Here is a 23,277-nt window from a genome sequence, read left to right as displayed (position 1 = left end):
TTTCATTTACAATTCTCTCTGGAGAGTAATTCTCCTGAAGATCTATGTCCTGCCCATAGATCTTAACAGCTCATTTAAATGTAGGACAAGCGTGGCTTTCTCTGGAATAAGCCATCGGATTGCAGCTATCAATATATCATTGCATTCCGCTTCCTGTGACCTACATATCCATATAGACGGCTTAGGGAGGTTGTTCCTACTAACAGATCCTCTTAAGGGTATTTTCATATACAGCTGGTTCTTATGCAAACAAGAAACTGCACAATCCACGAGCTATCAGAAACCTCATGCACACGCTGTTTTTTTTTTTTTTATTATTATTCTTTATTGAACATGGCAGTGTTTTTGAAGTCTGCAGCATGTCAGTTCTTTCAGCATTTTTTTCACTCCAAAGAAGCAATGAGAAATTGTAAAATCGCTGCAAACAAACCTGCTACAAACAGAGTTTTGAGTTTATTAAACACATACGTTGATAAATCCCATCTATTCCACGCCAAAAAAAACTGCTAAAAACAAAAAAAAAGCTGCTAAAACAGAGCAAAACCTGCATTTTGATCGCAAAAAAAGCTGAGCGTGAACAATGCCGAAAACCTCCTCAGAAACGTTTCAGGAACGCAAAGTCGTTATTCCTGAAGTGGAATTTGATTGGAAAACGCACTGGATTCTGCCTCCTACAAAAACCCATTTCAATTACAGCGTTTCAGAAGAAAAAAAGTTTATCTGGAAGTGAATTACTGTTACAAAAAAAACACTCCTTGCGAGCCACACCGTGCTGACTGCCAGACGCGCGTCCACGGTGCGGTGTACGGACACTGGGCGTTGCCTCACATCCCCTCACACGGCCATCTTGACTGCGGGCACCACAGCCATCATACGGTTGCCGCCTCTCCTCACAGTGGCAGACACAGTTCGTCACACCGAAGAAGCCTATTGGCTAACTTTTACAGATGAAACTCCGCCCACCACCCAGAGACTGTCAGGCAGTTGGAAACAAGTTATACGCATGCGCAGTAGGTCATGTCCTGAAATGACTACATTACCATGCGTGCTCTGCGGTGTCTCCTGTGTAGGGCACCCGCAGGGCTCTATGGAGATTGGAGATGCATGTCCCGGGCTTTAATCGCGGCAGTAAGACATTGTGGCTCTGGTAGGTGATGATATACAGCACGTGTTGTCCCTCTGGTGCACTGGGGTGTGCGGCTGCAGAGGTGGAGGGTACATTAGCATCCTTTATGTGTGATTGCCCCAAAGTTGGCAAGAATCTGTATTGCAGAAGTGTGGAGACCCGCAGTGCAGTCATCCATCCATTATTAGGGTCGTCCAGGATTATTGATGTGATGCTATAAGATGAGCAGCCCACGGCATGCTGGAGGTAGTGGTCCTGACCTCTGGACCCCGTGCTGAGGCCAGTTATAGGGCACAGGACCGCAGAGGACAGCGATTGGTGGACGCAGGCACGTGGATAGGGCACAGGACCGCAGAGGACAGCGATTGGTGGACGCAGGCACGTGGATAGGGCACAGGACCGCAGAGGACGGCGATTGGTGGACGCAGGCACATGGATAGGGCACAGGACCGCAGAGGACGGCGATTGGTGGACGCAGGCACGTGGATAGGGCACAGGACCGCAGAGGACGGCGATTGGTGGACGCAGGCACATGGATAGGGCACAGGACCGCAGAGGACGGCGATTGGTGGACGCAGGCACATGGATAGGGCACAGGACCGCAGAGGACGGCGATTGGTGGACGCAGGCACATGGATAGGGCACAGGACCGCAGAGGACGGCGATTGGTGGACGCAGGCACGTGGATAGGGCACAGGACCGCAGAGGACAGCGATTGGTGGACGCAGGCACATGGATAGGGCACAGGACCGCAGAGGACGGCGATTGGTGGACGCAGGCACATGGATAGGGCACAGGACCGCAGAGGACAGCGATTGGTGGACGCAGGCACGTGGATAGGGCACAGGACCGCAGAGGACGGCGATTGGTGGACGCAGGCACGTGGATAGGGCACAGGACCGCAGAGGACGGCGATTGGTGGACGCAGGCACATGGATAGGGCACAGGACCGCAGAGGACGGCGATTGGTGGACGCAGGCACGTGGATAGGGCACAGGACCGCAGAGGACGGCGATTGGTGGACGCAGGCACGTGGATAGGGCACAGGACCGCAGAGGACGGCGATTGGTGGACGCAGGCACATGGATAGGGCACAGGACCGCAGAGGACGGCGATTGGTGGACGCAGGCACATGGATAGGGCACAGGACCGCAGAGGACAGCGATTGGTGGACGCAGGCACAGGACCGCAGAGGACAGCGATTGGTGGACGCAGGCACATGGATAGGTCACAGGACCGCAGAGGACAGCGATTGGTGGACGCAGGCACATGGATAGGGCACAGGACCACAGAGGACAGCGATTGGTGGACGCAGGCACGTGGATAGGGCACAGGACCGCAGAGGACGGCGATTGGTGGACGCAGGCACATGGATAGGGCACAGGACCGCAGAGGACGGCGATTGGTGGACGCAGGCACATGGATAGGGCACAGGACCGCAGAGGACGGCGATTGGTGGACGCAGGCACGTGGATAGGGCACAGGACCGCAGAGGACGGCGATTGGTGGACGCAGGCACATGGATAGGGCACAGGACCGCAGAGGACGGCGATTGGTGGACGCAGGCACATGGATAGGGCACAGGACCGCAGAGGACAGCGATTGGTGGACGCAGGCACAGGACCGCAGAGGACAGCGATTGGTGGACGCAGGCACATGGATAGGTCACAGGACCGCAGAGGACAGCGATTGGTGGACGCAGGCACATGGATAGGGCACAGGACCGCAGAGGACGGCGATTGGTGGACGCAGGCACGTGGATAGGGCACAGAAACGCAGAGGACGGCGATTGGTGGACGCAGGCACGTGGATAGGGCACAGGACCGCAGAGGACAGCGATTGGTGGACACAGGCACGTGGATAGGGCACAGGACCGCAGAGGACAGCGATTGGTGGACGCAGGCACGTGGATAGGGCACAGGACCGCAGAGGACAGCGATTGGTGGACGCAGGCACGTGGATAGGGCACAGGACCGCAGAGGACGGCGATTGGTGGACGCAGGCACGTGGATAGGGCACAGGACCGCAGAGGACGGCGATTGGTGGACGCAGGCACGTGGATAGGGCACAGGACCGCAGAGGACGGCGATTGGTGGACGCAGGCACGTGGATAGGGCACAGGACCGCAGAGGACGGCGATTGGTGGACGCAGGCACGTGGATAGGGCACAGGACCGCAGAGGACAGCGATTGGTGGACGCAGGCACGTGGATAGGGCACAGGACCGCAGAGGACAGCGATTGGTGGACGCAGGCACGTGGATAGGGCACAGGACCGCAGAGGACAGCGATTGGTGGACGCAGGCACATGGATGTGACCTCAGCGCTGCGCAGAAGGGAACGACTACAGACCGGTCACTACTACGCTCCTCGGGACCCCCAGACCCACCTACACCTGCCTCGGGGCATGGCACACAAGACACCGATGCCAAGCAGTGCTAGGACGTGTAGATCACCTGCACTAGGGGAGATGTTGAGCTGCTGGGGGGCATGCTTGGTTTCTGGGGGTCTGACATTCCAGTCGGTTATCAGTTTCTGTATATTAGGCTACGTTCACACCTCAGTTGTTTGACGTCAGGTGCAATCCGGCAAAGATTAAAAAAACTGATCCGTTTCCGTTTGAGAACACAGATGCACCGGATCCTTTGTGTTGACGGATCCATTTCAGCCAGCCAAGTTTGAAATTTAAAGTTAGAGGACTCGAGAGATATATATATATATATATATATATATATATATATATATATATATATAATATTGCGGCGCAATGCGGCACCAATGTAAGTCAATGTGGAAAAAACCGGATCCTGCAACACATTTTCCTGATTCATATAAATATGCAGGAAAATAGCGCGTTGCCCCATAAACTATAGTAAGTGCGACTTATGTATCAGATATTCCTAGCACTTTCCCTAGACTCCACCAGGTCTGATATGGCACAGAGATGGCACCATGTCGTGTGTCTTTATTTTATTTAAAGGGGTATTCCCATCTCCAAGGTCATATCCCAATATGTAGTGGGTGTAATAATAATATTATTAGCAAATACTTCGAATTAGAAATACAGTATAGTTCTTCTGATTTGCTATGTTGCTTACCCCATGTGCAGGGCTTTGCCGTAGCTTAGATATCCATGGTTACATCTATTGATATAGTGACAGTTAGTTGTTAGTGGTCGTAACCACGGATACCTAAGCCACTACAATGACCTGAACATGGGGTATGTGACAAAGCAAATCAGAAGAACTATACTACATTTCTAATTGGAAGTGGTTGCTAATATTATGATTACACCTGCTACATATTGTGATAGGATCTTGGAGATGGGAATACCCCTTTAATTTTACCTGGTGCTATTACAGGGAGGAAGAACTAGTCAGTGAAAACTGCACAGCAGAATTATTAAGGTTTTTATTCCACTTTTCTATTCTTTAAAGTGGAACACTTGATAAGCACTTGCAGCAGAATGTCTGCCTGCCTCTAGCTCCATAGAATCTCATGAGCAGCAGCTGCCATCTCCTCTCTCAGTAAGGGCTCATGCCGATGTCCGTGGATCTCAGGCCGCAATGCACGGACTGCTCCGGGTCTCCTGATCCATGAGTTTTTATGAGGCTTTCAAGCTCCGGTTAGGAGACCACTGGCCAGTCCTTGCTCTGACCGATCTGCACGGACGTCTGCATGAGCCCTTATGGGAAAGTCTGTATTCTCTGAAGAACATTTCTACCTGTGAGTTGAGAAGGAATGAACAGTCCAGGAGGACAGAGAAGCAGAATCCTCTGATAAGATACATTACAAAACTACTTATTTTCTTGTGTAATATTGATTTATGGGGAAAAAAAATGAAAATGATGGTTACACTCGCGCTTTGTAAACATTTGCCATCATTTTTCCAGTTTCCCACATTGATAGACTGGATCAGATTCATTAAAAGGGTTCTCCACCACTTGGACAACTTCTTCTCATTTCTCATGTTTGACCCCGTTAAAATAAAAACCCTATTCTCCCCTCCGGTGCCAGCGTCATTCCAGCATCGTCAGCACTCGCATTCCCGTGGCTCAAGTCTTTGGACAATCGAACGTCAAGAGGAAGTCAGAGAGCAGCCGCAGCCCTGACCTCCATTTGATGTCCCATACACCCGAATACAAGGACAGTGAAGCCGGCGCTGAATTGTCACAGGTTTCATGGAACTTACCAACCTCTTGTGAGCCCGGGAAATGTGGACGCTGAAATGGCGCCGACGTCGGAGATCAGTATAGGTGTTTTTATTTTAACAGGGCCAAACCTGAGGAATGAGAAGAGGTTGTCTAAGTGGTGGACCACCCCATTGATGAGGAATTGAAAAGATTACAAATGGTTCAGTCAATGACTCTTGAGGTCTTAAATCCGAGGCACCCCATCAGTGCTAGCGTCTGCCTTGTGTCCATACACACTTTATGTTCCTTTTGTACTTTTCTTTATTTAGGAGGATTAGATGCGGAGTCCAATAATGATCTTCCATGTAATGTGCTCTACACAAGTGTCTGAAGGAGATGGAAGGACCGTTCCCAGGCTTGAGGGAGCTGCACAAGAAGTTACTGGAAGCTGCCCCCTTACATGAAGATGTGCAAGCTGCTGCGGCCCTCCTAATGCCAGGCAATGCAAGCGGAGCATGGAGCCTTTCAGGTGACACTGCTGTTTCTATATCTCTTTTCTGTATTCATTGCCCAGTTGGCTTGTGCAGTAAGTAGGATATACCTGTCCGTACTGACTGATGGGTGCCCAGCTGTTTAAATCCGTGCCGATCGTTAAGGTGACCATACATATTAACTGAACATCAGTGGGGCCAGCCAACCATTTAAGGTGTCTTCTAGTGTCTCAGATCTCCCCAATCAGCATTTGTTGAGGGTAATGAAGTATTGGACATATTGTATTTCAGTATGTCTGATCCTTTGTTCTCATGGCAGGTAGGGTTCCTCCAGAGGTGTCTGCCAGCTGCTTATCTTTCTTTTGAGAACTGCGCTCATATCCAAGTATCCAGGATTTGACCGGGGTTGGAAGGAACAAGCATCTGCCGAATGAACATTCAGCCAACAGCCATCAAACATGTATGGCCACTCTTAGAATACAGGTGCTGCCGTGCCGTAATTGAACTGACCATTGTTGCAGATCCATGCCCAGCGTGTGGATGGGAGGGAGTAGTGATGTGCAATGGAAAGACCAAAGGCTCCTCTGTTCTTTTATTCTCGTCTAAATCATAATGACTTATTTTGCATCCATTTAATTACAAAAAGGAAGTGTGATCTTGCTGCAGATATTATTACTAGTATTAAATTCCAAGTAAACACATTGATGCCTTATTGCTGGTTAGATTCTCGATGCTTCATCCAAAAAAAGGGTCTGCAATGCATCCATACATGGCGGCAGGGTCTTATGAGTCTATTCTTCCTAAATTTAGCCCAGTCGCTTGAATAGGGTTGAGTTGCTGTATATAGTCACCAAATCTTGCACATACAGTACCTTGAAAAAGTATTCATACCCCAAGAAAATTTTTCACGTTGCACCCATAAAATTAAATGTATTTTATGTCATATACAAACACAAAGTAGCAGGTATTTATGAAGTGTAAAGGGAATGATACATAAATATAAAAAAAAAAAAACTTCCCGTTGTTACAATCAAATGATGCCCTCCTTCCCCGTCTCACCGCATCATCTTCCTGGAAAAAAAATGTTGGTCGCACTGCGCCCTCCGGTATCTGCCAGCCGATACCCGGCAACAATAGGGAGTTTTTCCTATTGGTTCCTTTTGATCGCAGTGACAGACTCTAACACCGTGATCCAAAGAAAAAAAAGTTGTAAATTAAATTCCACTTTGTCACCCCCCCTTAGATAAAAATTAGAAAATTAAAAAAAATGTAATTTTTTTCCATTCTTTGCAGTTGGGGTTAGGGTTGTGTTATGGTTAGGGTTATGTCAGGTTTGTGTTAGGGTTATGTCAGGGCATAGCCTGCTCAAATTAAAGGTAGTAACACAAAAGAACACTGCAGATAACCATATTAAAAACAGTAAACATGTCCTACATTACCTAATAAGTGCTTGTGCACGCAGACAAGTTGGGAGACCTGGTGCCTGCCTTTATATATTATATCGAATGGTGGTCTCACTTTTTTGTCCTCCCTTTAGGGGATACATTGAAGCAGCATGTGTGGACAACGGTGTTTTGATATTTCTGTGATGAGCTATCCGCTTTTATTTTAAATCTTGTATTGTTCCTTGCCCTGTGTCCAATAAAGCAATTTTATACTTTGACCTTCATTGTTTTCTGGAAGTTGCTTATCTTCGCCCTCCCCTTTTATCATCCTGTCAGAGCCAACGGACTACTACCCCTAATATCCCACATCGTTCCGTCAGTCAGAGCTACCGGACTACTACCCCTAATATCCCACATCATCCCATCAGAGCCAACGGACTACTACCCCTAATATCCCACATCATTCCGTCAGAGCTACCGGACTAGTACCCCTAATATCCCACATCATCCCATCAGCCAGAGCCACCAGACTACTACCCCTAATATCCCACATCATCCCATCAGCCAGAGCCACCAGACTACTACCACTAACACCCCACATCATCTCGTCAGCCAGAGCTACCGGACTAATACCCCTAATACCCCACATCATCTCGTCAGCCTGGGGTCAGAGCCAGAGCGCTGAGTGGAATGGTCCTAACTTCCATACCAATGATCCCTCTAAGAGACCCTGGGGTCAGAACCACAGCACTGAGTAAAATGGTCCTAACTTCCATACTGGGGATCCCGTTAAGAGAGGCCTGGGGTCAGAACCACAGCGCTTGAGGGATTTGCCCTGACTTCCATACCAATGATCCCTTTAAGAGAGGCCTCAGAACCACAGCGCTGAGGGATTTACCCTAACTTCCATACTGGAGATCCTTTTAAGAAAGCCTGGGATCAGAACCAGAGCGCTGAGTGGATTTACCCTGACTTGCATACCAATGAACCCTCGGGTTAGAATCAGAGCGCTGAGAGATTTGCCCTAACTTCCGTACAGGAGATCAATTTAAGAGAGCCTGGGGTCAGTACCAGAGCATTTGAATGCAATTGCCTTGACTTCCATACCAATGATCCCTTTAAGAGAGGCATGGGGTCAGAACCAAAGCACTGGATGGATTTGCCCTGACTTCCATACCGGAGATCCCTTTAAGAAAGGCCTGGGGTCAGTACCAAAGCGCTGAGTGGATTTGCCCTAACTTGCTAACCATTGATCCACGGGAGGGGGGGATTCATTTCTGTCATGTGCTCCTGTCTGGGGGGCAGACAATTTCTGGGAGCTTATGTTCCCAGGGATGCTAGATTTCTCCCACCATGTCAGTGTCTGCTGAGGTGTTGTCAAGTGGGAAAACTTGCTCATAGCAACCAATCACAGCTCACCTTCTTTTAACCAGCTCTGGTGAAATGAGAGATGCTTAGTGATTGTTTGCAAGGAAAACTGTTGCTCATAGCAACCAATCACAGCTCAGCTTCTTTTGAACAGCTCTGGTGAAATGATTCGTGATTGGTTGGTGATACACACACACACACACACACACACACACACACACACACACACACACACACACACACACACACACGTTTGGGTGTTGACTTTGAGTCAATCTTAAACCCGAAAAGGTCCAGCTAGCTCAACTTTAATATTACAGGCCCCCACCTCCAGGTCTGTACCTGTTACTGATACAGCCACAGGCCCATCTATTTAGTCCAACGAGAGTCACTTTCATCTCGTCAGCCAATGAAACCTTTGAAAAATTCATCTTCAGATATTTCTTGACCCAGTATTGAAGTTTCCTCTTATGTGTCTTACTCAGTGGTGGTCGGGTGTCAGCCTCCCTACCTCGGCCGTGTCTCTGAGCACTGGACACCTTGTATTTCTGTGTCTTGCTCAGTGGTGGTCGGGTGTCAGCCTCCTTTCCTCGGCCGTGTCTCTGAGCACTGGACACCTTGTATTTCTGTGTCTTGCTCAGTGGTGGTCGGGTGTCAGCCTCCTTACCTCGGCCATGTCTCTGAGCACCTTGTACTTCTGTGTCTTGCTCAGTGGTGCTCCGGTGTCAGCCTTCCTTTCCTCGGCCGTGTCTCTGAGCACTGAACACCTTGTATTTCTGTGTCTTGCTCAGTGGTGGTCGGGTGTCAGCCTCCTTACCTCGGCCGTGTCTCTGAGCACTGGACACCTTGTATTTCTGTGTCTTGCTCAGTGGTGGTCGGGTGTCAGCCTCCTTACCTCGGCCGTGTCTCTGAGCACTGGACACTTTGTACTTCTGTGTCTTGCTCAGTGGTGGTCGGGTGTCAGCCTCCTTACCTCGGCCATGTCTCTGAGCACCTTGTACTTCTGTGTCTTGCTCAGTGGTGGTCGGGTGTCAGCCTCCTTACCTCGGCCGTGTCTCTGAGCACTGGACACCTTGTACTTCTGTGTCTTGCTCAGTGGTGCTCCGGTGTCAGCCTTCCTTTCCTCGGTCGTGTCTCTGAGCACTGAACACCTTGTATTTCTGTGTCTTGCTCAGTGGTGGTCGGGTGTCAGCCTCCTTACCTCGGCCGTGTCTCTGAGCACTGGACACCTTGTATTTCTGTGTCTTGCTCAGTGGTGGTCGGGTGTCAGCCTCCTTACCTCGGCCGTGTCTCTGAGCACTGGACACTTTGTACTTCTGTGTCTTGCTCAGTGGTGGTCGGGTGTCAGCCTCCTTACCTCGGCCGTGTCTCTGAGCACTGAACACCTTGTACTTCTGTGTCTTGCTCAGTGGTGGTCGGGTGTCAGCCTCCTTACCTCGGCCATGTCTCTGAGCACCTTGTACTTCTGTGTCTTGCTCAGTGGTGGTCGGGTGTCAGCCTCCTTACCTCGGCCATGTCTCTGAGCACCTTGTACTTCTGTGTCTTGCTCAGTGGTGGTCGGGTGTCAGCCTCCTTACCTCGGCCGTGTCTCTGAGCACTGAACACCTTGTATTTCTGTGTCTTGCTCAGTGGTGGTCGGGTGTCAGCCTTCCTTTCCTCGGCCATGTCTCTGAGCACTGGACACCTTGTATTTCTGTGTCTTGCTCAGTGGTGGTCGGGTGTCAGCCTCCTTTCCTCGGCCGTGTCTCTGAGCACTGAACACCTTGTATTTCTGTGTCTTGCTCAGTGGTGGTCGAGTGTCAGCCTCCTTTCCTCGGCCGTGTCTCTGAGCACTGAACACCTCGTATTTCTGTGTCTTGCTCAGTGGTGGTCGGGTGTCAGCCTCCTTACCTCGGCCGTGTCTCTGAGCACTGGACACCTTGTACTTCTGTGTCTTGCTCAGTGGTGCTCCGGTGTCAGCCTTCCTTTCCTCGGCCGTGTCTCTGAGCACTGAACACCTTGTATTTCTGTGTCTTGCTCAGTGGTGGTCGGGTGTCAGCCTCCTTACCTCGGCCGTGTCTCTGAGCACTGGACACCTTGTATTTCTGTGTCTTGCTCAGTGGTGGTCGGGTGTCAGCCTCCTTACCTCGGCCGTGTCTCTGAGCACTGGACACTTTGTACTTCTGTGTCTTGCTCAGTGGTGGTCGGGTGTCAGCCTCCTTACCTCGGCCGTGTCTCTGAGCACTGAACACCTTGTACTTCTGTGTCTTGCTCAGTGGTGGTCGGGTGTCAGCCTCCTTACCTCGGCCATGTCTCTGAGCACCTTGTACTTCTGTGTCTTGCTCAGTGGTGGTCGGGTGTCAGCCTCCTTACCTCGGCCGTGTCTCTGAGCACTGGACACCTTGTATTTCTGTGTCTTGCTCAGTGGTGGTCGGGTGTCAGCCTCCTTACCTCGGCCGTGTCTCTGAGCACTGGACACTTTGTACTTCTGTGTCTTGCTCAGTGGTGGTCGGGTGTCAGCCTCCTTACCTCGGCCATGTCTCTGAGCACCTTGTACTTCTGTGTCTTGCTCAGTGGTGGTCGGGTGTCAGCCTCCTTACCTCGGCCGTGTCTCTGAGCACTGGACACCTTGTACTTCTGTGTCTTGCTCAGTGGTGCTCCGGTGTCAGCCTTCCTTTCCTCGGTCGTGTCTCTGAGCACTGAACACCTTGTATTTCTGTGTCTTGCTCAGTGGTGGTCGGGTGTCAGCCTCCTTACCTCGGCCGTGTCTCTGAGCACTGGACACCTTGTATTTCTGTGTCTTGCTCAGTGGTGGTCGGGTGTCAGCCTCCTTACCTCGGCCGTGTCTCTGAGCACTGGACACTTTGTACTTCTGTGTCTTGCTCAGTGGTGGTCGGGTGTCAGCCTCCTTACCTCGGCCGTGTCTCTGAGCACTGAACACCTTGTACTTCTGTGTCTTGCTCAGTGGTGGTCGGGTGTCAGCCTCCTTACCTCGGCCATGTCTCTGAGCACCTTGTACTTCTGTGTCTTGCTCAGTGGTGGTCGGGTGTCAGCCTCCTTACCTCGGCCATGTCTCTGAGCACCTTGTACTTCTGTGTCTTGCTCAGTGGTGGTCGGGTGTCAGCCTCCTTACCTCGGCCGTGTCTCTGAGCACTGAACACCTTGTATTTCTGTGTCTTGCTCAGTGGTGGTCGGGTGTCAGCCTTCCTTTCCTCGGCCATGTCTCTGAGCACTGGACACCTTGTATTTCTGTGTCTTGCTCAGTGGTGGTCGGGTGTCAGCCTCCTTTCCTCGGCCGTGTCTCTGAGCACTGAACACCTTGTATTTCTGTGTCTTGCTCAGTGGTGGTCGAGTGTCAGCCTCCTTTCCTCGGCCGTGTCTCTGAGCACTGAACACCTCGTATTTCTGTGTCTTGCTCAGTGGTGGTCGGGTGTCAGCCTCCTTACCTCGGCCGTGTCTCTGAGCACTGGACACCTTGTACTTCTGTGTCTTGCTCAGTGGTGCTCCGGTGTCAGCCTTCCTTTCCTCGGCCGTGTCTCTGAGCACTGAACACCTTGTATTTCTGTGTCTTGCTCAGTGGTGGTCGGGTGTCAGCCTCCTTACCTCGGCCGTGTCTCTGAGCACTGGACACCTTGTATTTCTGTGTCTTGCTCAGTGGTGGTCGGGTGTCAGCCTCCTTACCTCGGCCGTGTCTCTGAGCACTGGACACTTTGTACTTCTGTGTCTTGCTCAGTGGTGGTCGGGTGTCAGCCTCCTTACCTCGGCCGTGTCTCTGAGCACTGAACACCTTGTACTTCTGTGTCTTGCTCAGTGGTGGTCGGGTGTCAGCCTCCTTACCTCGGCCATGTCTCTGAGCACCTTGTACTTCTGTGTCTTGCTCAGTGGTGGTCGGGTGTCAGCCTCCTTACCTCGGCCATGTCTCTGAGCACCTTGTACTTCTGTGTCTTGCTCAGTGGTGGTCGGGTGTCAGCCTCCTTACCTCGGCCGTGTCTCTGAGCACTGAACACCTTGTATTTCTGTGTCTTGCTCAGTGGTGGTCGGGTGTCAGCCTTTTTTTCCTCGGCCATGTCTCTGAGCACTGGACACCTTGTATTTCTGTGTCTTGCTCAGTGGTGGTCGGGTGTCAGCCTCCTTTCCTCGGCCGTGTCTCTGAGCACTGAACACCTTGTATTTCTGTGTCTTGCTCAGTGGTGGTCGAGTGTCAGCCTCCTTTCCTCGGCCGTGTCTCTGAGCACTGAACACCTTGTATTTCTGTGTCTTGCTCAGTGGTGGTCGGGTGTCAGCCTCCTTACCTCGGCCGTGTCTCTGAGCACTGGACACCTTGTATTTCTGTGTCTTGCTCAGTGGTGGTCGGGTGTCAGCCTCCTTACCTCGGCCGTGTCTCTGAGCACTGTACACCTTGTATTTCTGTGTCTTGCTCAGTGGTGGTCGGGTGTCAGCCTCCTTACCTCGGCCGTGTCTCTGAGCACTGGACACCTTGTATTTCTGTGTCTTGCTCAGTGGTGGTCGGGAGTCAGCCTCCTTACCTCGGCCGTGTCTCTGAGCACTGGACACCTTGTACTTCTGTGTCTTGCTCAGTGGTGGTCGGGTGTCAGCCTCCTTACCTCGGCCGTGTCTCTGAGCACTGGACACCTTGTACTTCTGTGTCTTGCTCAGTGGTGGTCGGGTGTCAGCCTCCTTACCTCGGCCGTGTCTCTGAGCACTGAACGCCTTGTATTTCTGTGTCTTGCTCAGTGGTGGTCGGGTGTCAGCCTCCTTACCTCGGCCGTGTCTCTGAGCACTGAACGCCTTGTATTTCTGTGTCTTGCTCAGTGGTGGTCGGGTGTCAGCCTCCTTACCTCGGCCGTGTCTCTGAGCACTGGACACCTTGTATTTCTGTGTCTTGCTCAGTGGTGGTCGGGTGTCAGCCTCCTTACCTCGGCCGTGTCTCTGAGCACTGGACACCTTGTATTTCTGTGTCTTGCTCAGTGGTGGTCGGGTGTCAGCCTTCCTTTCCTCGGCCGTGTCTCTGAGCACTGAACACCTTGTACTTCTGTGTCTTGCTCAGTGGTGGTCGGGTGTCAGCCTCCTTACCTCGGCCGTGTCTGAGCACTGGACACCTTGTACTTCTGTGTCTTGCTCAGTGGTGGTCGGGTGTCAGCCTCCTTACCTCGGCCGTGTCTCTGAGCACTGGACACCTTGTATTTCTGTGTCTTGCTCAGTGGTGGTCGGGTGTCAGCCTCCTTACCTCGGCCGTGTCTCTGAGCACTGGACACCTTGTATTTCTGTGTCTTGCTCAGTGGTGGTCGGGTGTCAGCCTTCCTTTCCTCGGCCGTGTCTCTGAGCACTGAACACCTTGTACTTCTGTGTCTTGCTCAGTGGTGGTCGGGTGTCAGCCTCCTTACCTCGGCCGTGTCTGAGCACTGGACACCTTGTACTTCTGTGTCTTGCTCAGTGGTGGTCGGGTGTCAGCCTCCTTTCCTCGGCCGTGTCTGAGCACTGGACACCTTGTACTTCTGTGTCTTGCTCAGTGGTGGTCGGGTGTCAGCCTCCTTACCTCGGCCGTGTCTCTGAGCACTGGACACCTTGTACTTCTGTGTCTTGCTCAGTGGTGGTCGGGTGTCAGCCTCCTTACCTCGGCCGTGTCTCTGAGCACTGAACACCTTGTACTTCTGTGTCTTGCTCAGTGGTGGTCGGGTGTCAGCCTTCCTTTTCTCGGCCGTGTCTCTGAGCACATTGTACTTCTGGGCCTCCAGAGAGGCTGCAGCTCTGGAATGTGCCAGCACTGGAGAATAATGGCTTCCTGATCACTTCTTGTTTGATTCTTCTCAAATCTTTGGCAGTTAGTGTGCCTCTTTTTTTTTTTTTTTTTTTTTTTTCTGAACACAATTGTTGTCACCCTGTTGACTTTTTCCAACAAAATTTTTAATGGTTCTGTCATTACTCCCCAATATGTTAGCAATATCAGGAGGGTCGTTTTAACTTTTCAGTCAGTTAAATATTTGCTCATTTAGGGTGTGTGCACACTCTGCGGAATTTTCCGCGCGAATTTGCTGCGGTTTCAAAACCACAGCATGTCAATTCTTTGTGCGGATTCCGCAGCGGTTTACCACCTGCTCCATGACAGCTGTCAAACCGCAGGCTAAACCGCACAAGAAAGCAGATAAACCGCAGGTCTTTTGACCTGCGGATTTACCTGCGGTTTTTCTGAAGTCCGCGTGGAAAATTCCACAGAGCAATCCGCAGTGTGTGCACACCCCACCAGCCTGAGTAAAACAAGCTGCCTAAGGCTGTGTGCACACACTGCGGATTCTGCTGCGGTGCACAGTACCATATTATCCTATGGGAAAAGGAAACCGCAGTGCAGACGTGCGGATTTTTCCGCGCGGATTTTCTGTGGTTTCTAATCCGCAGAAAGAATTGGCATGTCAATTCTTTTCTGCGGATTTCGCTGCGGTTTGCCATCTCCTCCATTGTAGAGGTGATAAACCGCAGGCTAATCCGCAGATAAACCGCAGGTCTTTTGACCTGCGGATTTACCTGCAGATTTTGCAAAATCCGCGTGGATCAATCCGCAGCAGAATCCGCAGCGTGTGCACACACCCTAATAATTCTGCACACCTTGAGTGTTGTATCCACAGGCCTCACCCTCCATCATTACACAAATACACGTCGCCTGATTGGATTCGTCTAATAAGCATTCACTTTTTTACAGCTTGGAATTGGAAAATCTCCATAAAAATAATGATATAGTCAAATACTCACTTGCTCAATAATTCTGCACACATTGTACTCTCTGTTATCAGACAAAATAATATGGCAATAGAAAGCGCTAGGGGTTCACTGTATCAAGCGTGTATCGGTAAAATGGTGCTCCGTATCGCACAGAAAAGTCCATAGTGCAGACCTATATCTGTAAAACATTGACGAAGCAGTAGCGTTCCATAAAGCCCCATAGACCTGATGATCGCTAGGGGTCCCAAGGTACAGACCCCACTAGACATGAGTAGATCGCTTCGAGCAATCCCAGTCCATGGTCCAGGTCAGTGCTCTCTGGCTGTGGCTAGGGGCTACACAAATCTCCTGAGCTTCTGGGTCCCCCCGGCATTACGACTGATCTGCCTACCTGGCGTGATCTCATCTGTGCACAGGTGCCAACGTGACAGCCTGCAAATCATAAGCCAAGATGGGATCCTGGAACTTATCGCCTTAGGCTGGTTTCACACTAGCGTTTTTTTGCTCTGCGTTTTTGCGCATACATGCGCATGCGTCCTTTTCCCTTATCTTTAACATGGGGGCGCATGGTCTAGCGTTTGCACGCGTTCGGACGCGTTTTACGTGCGCATGCGTTTTTTTGTAGTGTGCGCTGGACGCTACCTGTTGCATTTTTAGTCCGTCCGACCTGTCTCAAAAAAACGCATGTTCACGGAATGCGCAAAAAACACATTACAGTCTATGGGAACGCAGATGTGCGCATGTCTGCGTTTAAAAACGCATGCGTTTTAAGAGTAAAAATGGCTAAAAAATGGTTAAAGCAGCAAACGCATACAAAGCGCATGATGCGTTTTTTATATGCGTTTGCACTGTGCAAAAACGCAGCGCAAAAAAACGCTAGTGTGAAACTAGCCTTAGTTTAATGACCAGGCCAATTTTTACAATTCTGACCACTGTCACTTTATGAGGTTATAACTGTGGAACGCTTCAACGGATTCCACTGATTAGGAGATTGTTTTTTTTTTTTTTTTTCATGACATATTGTACTTCTTGTTAGTGGTAAAATTTATTTGATATGACTTGCGTTAATTTATGAAAAAAACGGAAATTTGGCAAAAATGTATAAAATGTTGCAATTTTCAAACTTTTAATTTTTGTGCCCTTAAATCAGAGAGTCGTATCGCACAAAATAGTTAATGCATAACATTTCCCACATGCCTACTTTACATCAGCACAATTTTGGAAACATACTGTATTTTTTTTTTGTTAGGACGTTATAAGGGTTAGAAGTTGACCAGCGATTTCTCATTGTCCCAACAAAATTTACAAAATCATTTTTTTTTAGTGACCACATCACATTTGAAGTGAGTTTGGGGGGTCAATATGACAGAAAATACCCAAAAGTGACACCATTCTAAACACTGCACCCCTCAAGGTGCGCAAAACCATATTCAAAAAGTTTATTAACCCTTCAGGTGCTTCACAAAAACTAAAGCAACGTGGAAGGAAAAAAATGAACATTTTACTTTTTTCATAAAAAAATTACTTTGGACCCAAACTTTTTTATTTTCACAAGGGTATAAGGAGAAAATGGACCAATAAATTTGTTTTGCAATTTCTATTGAGTACACCGATACACTGTATTTGGGGGAAAACCACTCTTTGGGGTCATGGCAGGGCTCAGAAGGGAGGGAGCACCGTTTGACTTTTTGAGCACAAAATTGGCTGGAATCAAAGGCGGGCGCCATGTCGCATTCGGAGACTCCCTGATGTGCCTAAACAATGGAAACACCCCCCGTAACACAGCCCTAACCACAACCCTAAACACATCCATAACCCCAACCCTAACTCTCTAACTCTAGCTGCAAAGAATGGAAAAAATACATTTTTTTTTTTTTTTAAATTTTATTATTTTTACCTAACTAAGGGGGTGACAAAGGGGGTTTGATTTATTTTTTTTTTTTTTTTATCACTGTGATAGGGTCTATCACAGTGATCAAAATGAACCAACTGGAAAAATCTCCCATTGTTGCCTGTTACCGGCAAGCAGATCTCGGCAGGCGCACTGCGCATGCGCCCACCATTTTCTTCCGGTATGATGACGCAGAGGGCCGGGGGAAGGAGCCGGAGGGTCCGGGGATGTCAGAGGTACCTGGAGGGCTCAGGGGACCCCATTTCTCTCTCCTCTGCTAGATTATATCAGAGGGGAGAGAAATTAATGAAAAACCAGAGGGTTTTTTTTTTTTTTTGTGATCGCCATTATTCGGTGAATAACGGCGATCACAAGACTTGGGACGGTAAAAACCGACCCGAATCATGTACCCCAGAGATTTTCTGACGCTGGGGGGTGCAATACACTTAAGTACACTTAACTGCCGCCACTAAAAGTCGTTAAGCGGTTAAGCAAAGTCACTCATCTGTGGCCAGAGAGCAGTGACCTGGACTGGGGTGGTCAGGTGACTCTTATCTTATGTGTGTAGTCCTTTCACCATCTCAATAATTGTGTCTTTTCTCCTTTTTCATATATTTTAGCAATCCATGAAAATATTGGAACGGTGCCAAATCTTAGCTGGGACAGTGTATCTACTGCGCGGTTTCCCCAAGATGCTACCTTACTTCAGCTGTCTCTTATCCAGATTCTGATCATCAAAGCCGAAAATCTCTGCACTGAGCCAAAAGTTCGAAGTCAGTATTCACATGTAGTGGAGCTGTTGCAACAAAATGGCGTTGACACCACAATAGTAAGGACTAACCTCTGCTAAGTAGAACTTGAATATCTCTGTGACTGCAGATATGGGAATCCTGACTGCACAATGTGAGGATTCTCCAGTGCCGGCTCCGGGAGCGTGACCGCAAGTATGCGATTTTCATACATCCAGACACGTACCAATTAGACTTGCGCGGCCTCGCTCAGTGCAAGTGTATTGACCGTGTCCAGACAAGTCTAGTCGGAATGTGGCCGGAAGTATGCAAATCGCATACTTATGGTCAAGTGACCTCCTGCTCCCGTCACTGGTGAATCCCCACAGTGGGCAGTGCATGCGATGTGACGATTCAGAAGCCTAAGTAGCATGAGGTGACTGCATACTTGTAGTCTAAGGCCGGACAGCACCTTTAATATTTGCCTCTGGTGCTCATATAGTGGGACATTGCTTAAAGGGTATAGACCTGTGTTTTTTCTAGTTACTTAGATCAATGTTTATGTGGGTAAAATAATTTTCTCCTTTGCCTCATTGGGGGACACAGGTACTGTGGGTGTATGCTACTGCCGCCTGGAGGCTGACACTAAGTGAAAAAAAGAGGTTAGCTCCTCCTCCACCGTATACACCCTCGTCCTGATTGTGGGCGAAAAACAGTTTTTGCTTAGTGTCTGTTGGAGGCACACGTCGGTCTGTCTCATGACTGATTTTTTTTTTTTTTTTCACATGAAGATGGGGGCGACAGATCCTATTGAAAGAGTGCCATCTCCCCAAACCAACAACGGCGAGCACATGCGAGTGTCCCTCCACGTATCCTCTCCCGCACCGTGGGACATGATGCCGGACTTAGCCCTGTCCACCCTAGGGTATTGAAACCTTAGGCTGCACAGAGGCACAAGCGTAGTCCGTGCGGCCCCCACTGCCCCACCAATGCTAAGACTGCGGTGGGGCAAGGTGGTGGACGGTCCCTCTCCTCACCCCTTGAAGGGGTTAGATGGAGCTAGGGTGCCTGCACCGTCCTTAATTCACATGGCCCCCCTCCCCTCTACCTGAACTGACGGAGGTGGATGGCCAGGGAGGGCTTCTGCAGCGTCCAGCAGCGGCGGATCCGGTCCCGGCCGTCATTCTGAGGTCCTCCCCTGCAACCGAGCCCAGTGTACCAAGTCCCCCGGAATGGGCGTTATCACTGACGCAATCTATGGCGTCACTTACGGGAGCGATCGAGTCCCTTCGGGCCCCAGATAGGGGCACGGACAGGGGCTCACCTGTCTTAGAGGGGTCCTCTACCTCACAGGAGCCTCCGGCCTGCAGGGGCCGCTCTCACTCCAGGCAGACGCGAGGGAAACGAACCCACATGGCGTCTCCCGGTCCATCCGGTGCCTCGGCATCCGTGAGCTCTGCTTCTCGGTCCCCGTCACCAGCAGTCGATAGCAAGCAAGGCTCGGACTACGACTCGGACGAACCCCTTGACCTAGATACGCCAGGTGGTCAGGAAACAGATGACAGTCTCATAGAAGCCGTCAACCAGACTCTGGGGATTGAGGATGATTCCACTCTGGCTGCGGGCCATAAGGTGTCATTTAAGCGGGTTAAGCGTCCCCATAGAGTATTTTGCACTCATCCTGAATTTGAGGACATAGTGCAAAGACACAGAGAACGACCGGACAGGCGGTTCTCAGGCCAGAAGGCACTCAAGGCGAAGTATCCGTTTGCCCCGGATCTCCGTAAAAAGTGGACGGAATCCCCAACGGTGGATCCACCTGTCGCGCTTGGCTACAAAAACTCTACTATCCGTGCCTAGTGGTTCTTCTATTAAGGATCCCACTGATCGCCTCATAGAGAACTTGGCTCGCTCAGTGTTTGAGGCATCAGGATCAGGACTCTCTTCCTCGTTCGCAGCAACGTGGGTAGCCAAGGCCATGATTTCTTGGTCAGAAACTTTGAATAGAGCCTTGCAGGACATAGACCTACCAGCGGAAGTATCAGAAATCACAAATCAGATAGCCAAGGAGGGGGACTACTTGATTAATGCATGTTTAGATGCGGCCAACTGCGCTTCACTTGCGGCCGCAAATGCAGTCTCCATTAGGAGAGCGCTATGGTTAAGGACATGGCAGGCCGATTCAGCCTCAAAAAAGTCCTTGACAGCGCTACCATACCAGTGTGGCCCCCTGTTCAGAGAGAAGTTAGATCAGCTCATCTCCGACTCCACAGGAGGCAAGAGCGGTTTTCTTCCTCAACAAAAGGTCAAACCGCCGTTTCGTCACCAGTTTCAAGCGCGTTTTCGGGCCTTTTGCAACCCCGGGTGGACGATAGTGGCTAATTCCGCCGCGTCAGGGTGCCACAAACAGAATGGGGACCGACAGGTCTCATATAGAACCAACCCATTGGGAAGGATGTGTGCTAACCAGTCCAGGTCGAGAGGATCCAGGTCCCAAAGATCTTCAGCCAAATGACTTGGGGCATTTGTCAGGCGATACCAGCAAGGGAGGCGGCCGCCTACTCAGGTTTCACCACGCCTGGCTCAATGTCTCACACGACACTTGGGTGAGAGAGCTGGTGTCCACAGAGTACAGGATCGAATTTGTCAGGTACCCCCCCAAGACTATTTTTTTTCTTTCCCGTCTTCCCAAAGTGGATACCTGGGCAAAGGCTCTACTAGGAGCCATCGATTCGCTCAGCCACAACAGAGTTATCATTCCGGTACCGGAAAACGAGAAGACGCAGGGCTTCTATTCCAATCTGTTCGCAGTCTCCAAAAAGGATGGGACTGTCAGGCCCGTTTTGGATCTAAAGCTCCTGAACAAATTTATCAGGATCAGACATTTCCAGATGGCGTCTCTCCGTTCGGTCATATCGGCAATGGGGCAGTGAGAGTACTTGGCCTCTATCGATATCCAGGACGCCTATCTACATATCCCCATTTTCCCTCCGCATCAAAGGTTTCTACGCTTCGTCATCAACGGTCTATATTTTCAGTTTGCAGCGCTGCCCTTCGGGCTAGCCACTGCCCCAGAGTGTTCACAAAGGTCATGGCAGTCCCCATGGCCATCCTGCACTCCTGGGGCATAGTTGTATTTCCCTACTTAGACGACCTCTTGGTCAAAGGCCCTTTAAAGCGGGCATGCGAGGAAAGTGTCAGCATTACGCTAGATGCTCTTGCCCGCTTAGGGTGGTTGGTCAATGTAAAGAAGTCATCCCTTGTGCCAGCTCAGAGAATTTCCTTTTTAGGGATGACCTTCGACACTTGCTGAGGGTTGGTAACTCTCCCTCGAGACAAGGCCCTAGCCCTCCGGCAAGGAGAGCGGGTATGGCGCCAACCAGTCCCTCACACCATCCGTTTCTACATGAGGATCCTTGGGAAAATGGTGGAAGCGATCCCGTTCGCCCAGTTCCATCTTCGCCACCTGCAGCACGCTCTCTTGTCAGCCTGGGACAAAAACCCATTCACGCTCAATCATCGGTGCCGGTTGTCCTCTCAGGTCAGACAGTCACTAGAGTTGTGGACAATCAGTTCCTCCCTTCCCCCGGAGCAGTGGCTGGTGGTCACAACCGACACCAGCCTTCTCGGCTGGGGAGCGGTTTTTCGCTACCACACGACCCAGGGACAGTGTTCGCCGCAGGAGGCATGCCTCCCGATCAACTTGTTGGAGACTCGGGCGATCCGGCTGACTCTGCAATGGTTTCATCACCTTCTAGCAGGCCGCTCCGTCCGGGTTCAGTCGGACAACGCCACAGCGGTGGCTTACATAAATCACCAAGGGGGCACCCGAAGCAGGGCAACCATGCTCGAGATAGGGCACGTGCTTCGCTGGGCCGAGAGGAACCGCTCGCTGATATAGACGGTCCACATCCCAGGGCTAGAGAACTGGGCAGCAGACTTCTTCAGCCGGCAGGGTCTTGCGTCCGGGGAATGGTCACTACACCCAGAGGTCTTTCAGCAGATTTGCCAACGGTGGGGAACACCGAATGTGGATCTGATGGCCTCCAGGGTAAACGCCAAGGTGTCCGTATTTGTCGCTCGGTCCCGGGACCCGCAGGCAATTGCCGTGGATGCGCTGGTTCTGCCATGGAATCAGTTTTGCCTCCCATACCTATTCCCCCCGCTGGCACTACTTCCGAGGGTCATCAAGAAGATCAAGGCAGAAGGGGTGCCAGTGATTCTGCTGGCCCCAGACTGGCCTCATCGGTCGTGGCACGCAGATCTAGTGCAGCTGCTCGTCGACGTGCCATGGCGACTGCCAGAGCTCCCAGATCTACTTTCTCAAGGGCCGATCTGCCACCCGAACTCAGGGGCCCTGTGTTTGACGGCTTGGCCGTTGAATCTTGGATTCTGACGCAGGCGGGTTTGGACGCAAAGTGGTTGCTACGATGGTTAACGCCCGGAAGCCTGCCTCAGCACGAATTTACCACCACACCTGGAAGGTGTTCTTTGCATGGTGTCGGGGCAACGGTTGTTCGCCACTGAGATTCTCCATCCCTAATATCTTGGCTTTTCTCCAGTCTGCCCTAGACTCAGGCTTGGCCCCCAGTTCAGTTCTCTCAGGAGACAGATATCTGCTTTATCCGTCCTTTTTCAGCGCAAGATTGCTACCAACTTGCAGGTAAAGACTTTCATCCAGGGGGTCTCCCACTTAGTACCTCCCTATAAGGCACCTATGGACGCCTGGAACCTGAACCTGGTCCTAAGTGTTCTGCAGGAAGCTCCATTCGAGCCGCTACAGGATATTTTTGTCATACCTTTCCTGGAAGGTGGTGTTTCTGGTAGCTATAATATCAATCAGGCGGGTCTCGGAGCTGGCAGCGTTATCTTGCCGAGCCCCGTTTCTGACCTTTTACAAAGACAAGGTGGTTCTTAGACCAGCTCCTCCTATTTTGCCAAAAGTCGTTTCCTCGTTTCATATTAATGAGGATATTGTCTTGCCCTCTGTTTGTCCAGCATCGGTACATCGTGTGGAAAAGGCCCTGCATACGTTAGACCTGGTGAGAGCACTCAGGAGGTACGTGTCGCGGACGGCACCCTTTAGTCAGTCAGACGCGCTGTTCTTGCTCCCTGAAGGTCGCAGGAAGGGACTCGCTGCCTCAAAATCGACCATATCCAGATGGATTCGTTTGGTTATTCAGGAGTCCTACCGCATCAGAGGCGAGCAGGGATCAGAGCAAACTCTACTCGGGCAGTGGGCTCCTCTTGGGCGCTTCGGCACCAGGCTTCGGCGGAACAGGTTTGCAAGGCAGCAACCTGGGCCAGCCTGCACACGTTTACTAAACATTACAATATCCATACTCAGGCTTCGGCGGATGCGAACCTGGGTGGAAGGATTCTCCAAGCAGCGGTGGCGCACCTTTAGACAGGCGCTGCATGTAGCTTGGATCGGTGAGTCAACTTCCCACCCAGGGACTGCTTT

At 50.8% G+C, this 23,277-nt stretch overlaps 1 protein-coding gene across 1 annotated transcript in view; it reads left to right on the top strand.

Annotated features, from left to right (window-relative positions):
* Positions 1 to 980: 980 nt before the first annotated feature.
* LINS1 (lines homolog 1) overlaps positions 981 to 23,277 on the top strand; it is a 38,828-nt gene continuing 16,531 nt past the window's right edge. Inside the window, exons 1-3 of the mRNA XM_073568816.1 lie at positions 981 to 1,147; positions 5,587 to 5,786; positions 17,706 to 17,914. Coding sequence (XP_073424917.1) covers positions 5,654 to 5,786; positions 17,706 to 17,914 — 342 coding nt within the window. The 5' untranslated portion in view covers positions 981 to 1,147; positions 5,587 to 5,653. The remainder of the gene's footprint in view (positions 1,148 to 5,586; positions 5,787 to 17,705; positions 17,915 to 23,277) is intronic.

Source organism: Dendrobates tinctorius, unplaced genomic scaffold (assembly GCF_039654945.1).
Source record: "Dendrobates tinctorius isolate UK_male_01 unplaced genomic scaffold, ASM3965494v1 ptg000022l, whole genome shotgun sequence".
NCBI classification, from domain to species: domain Eukaryota; kingdom Metazoa; phylum Chordata; class Amphibia; order Anura; family Dendrobatidae; genus Dendrobates; species Dendrobates tinctorius.
The sequence above is the reverse complement of the archived record's forward strand: the minus strand, read 5'-3'. Positions and strand labels throughout refer to the sequence as shown.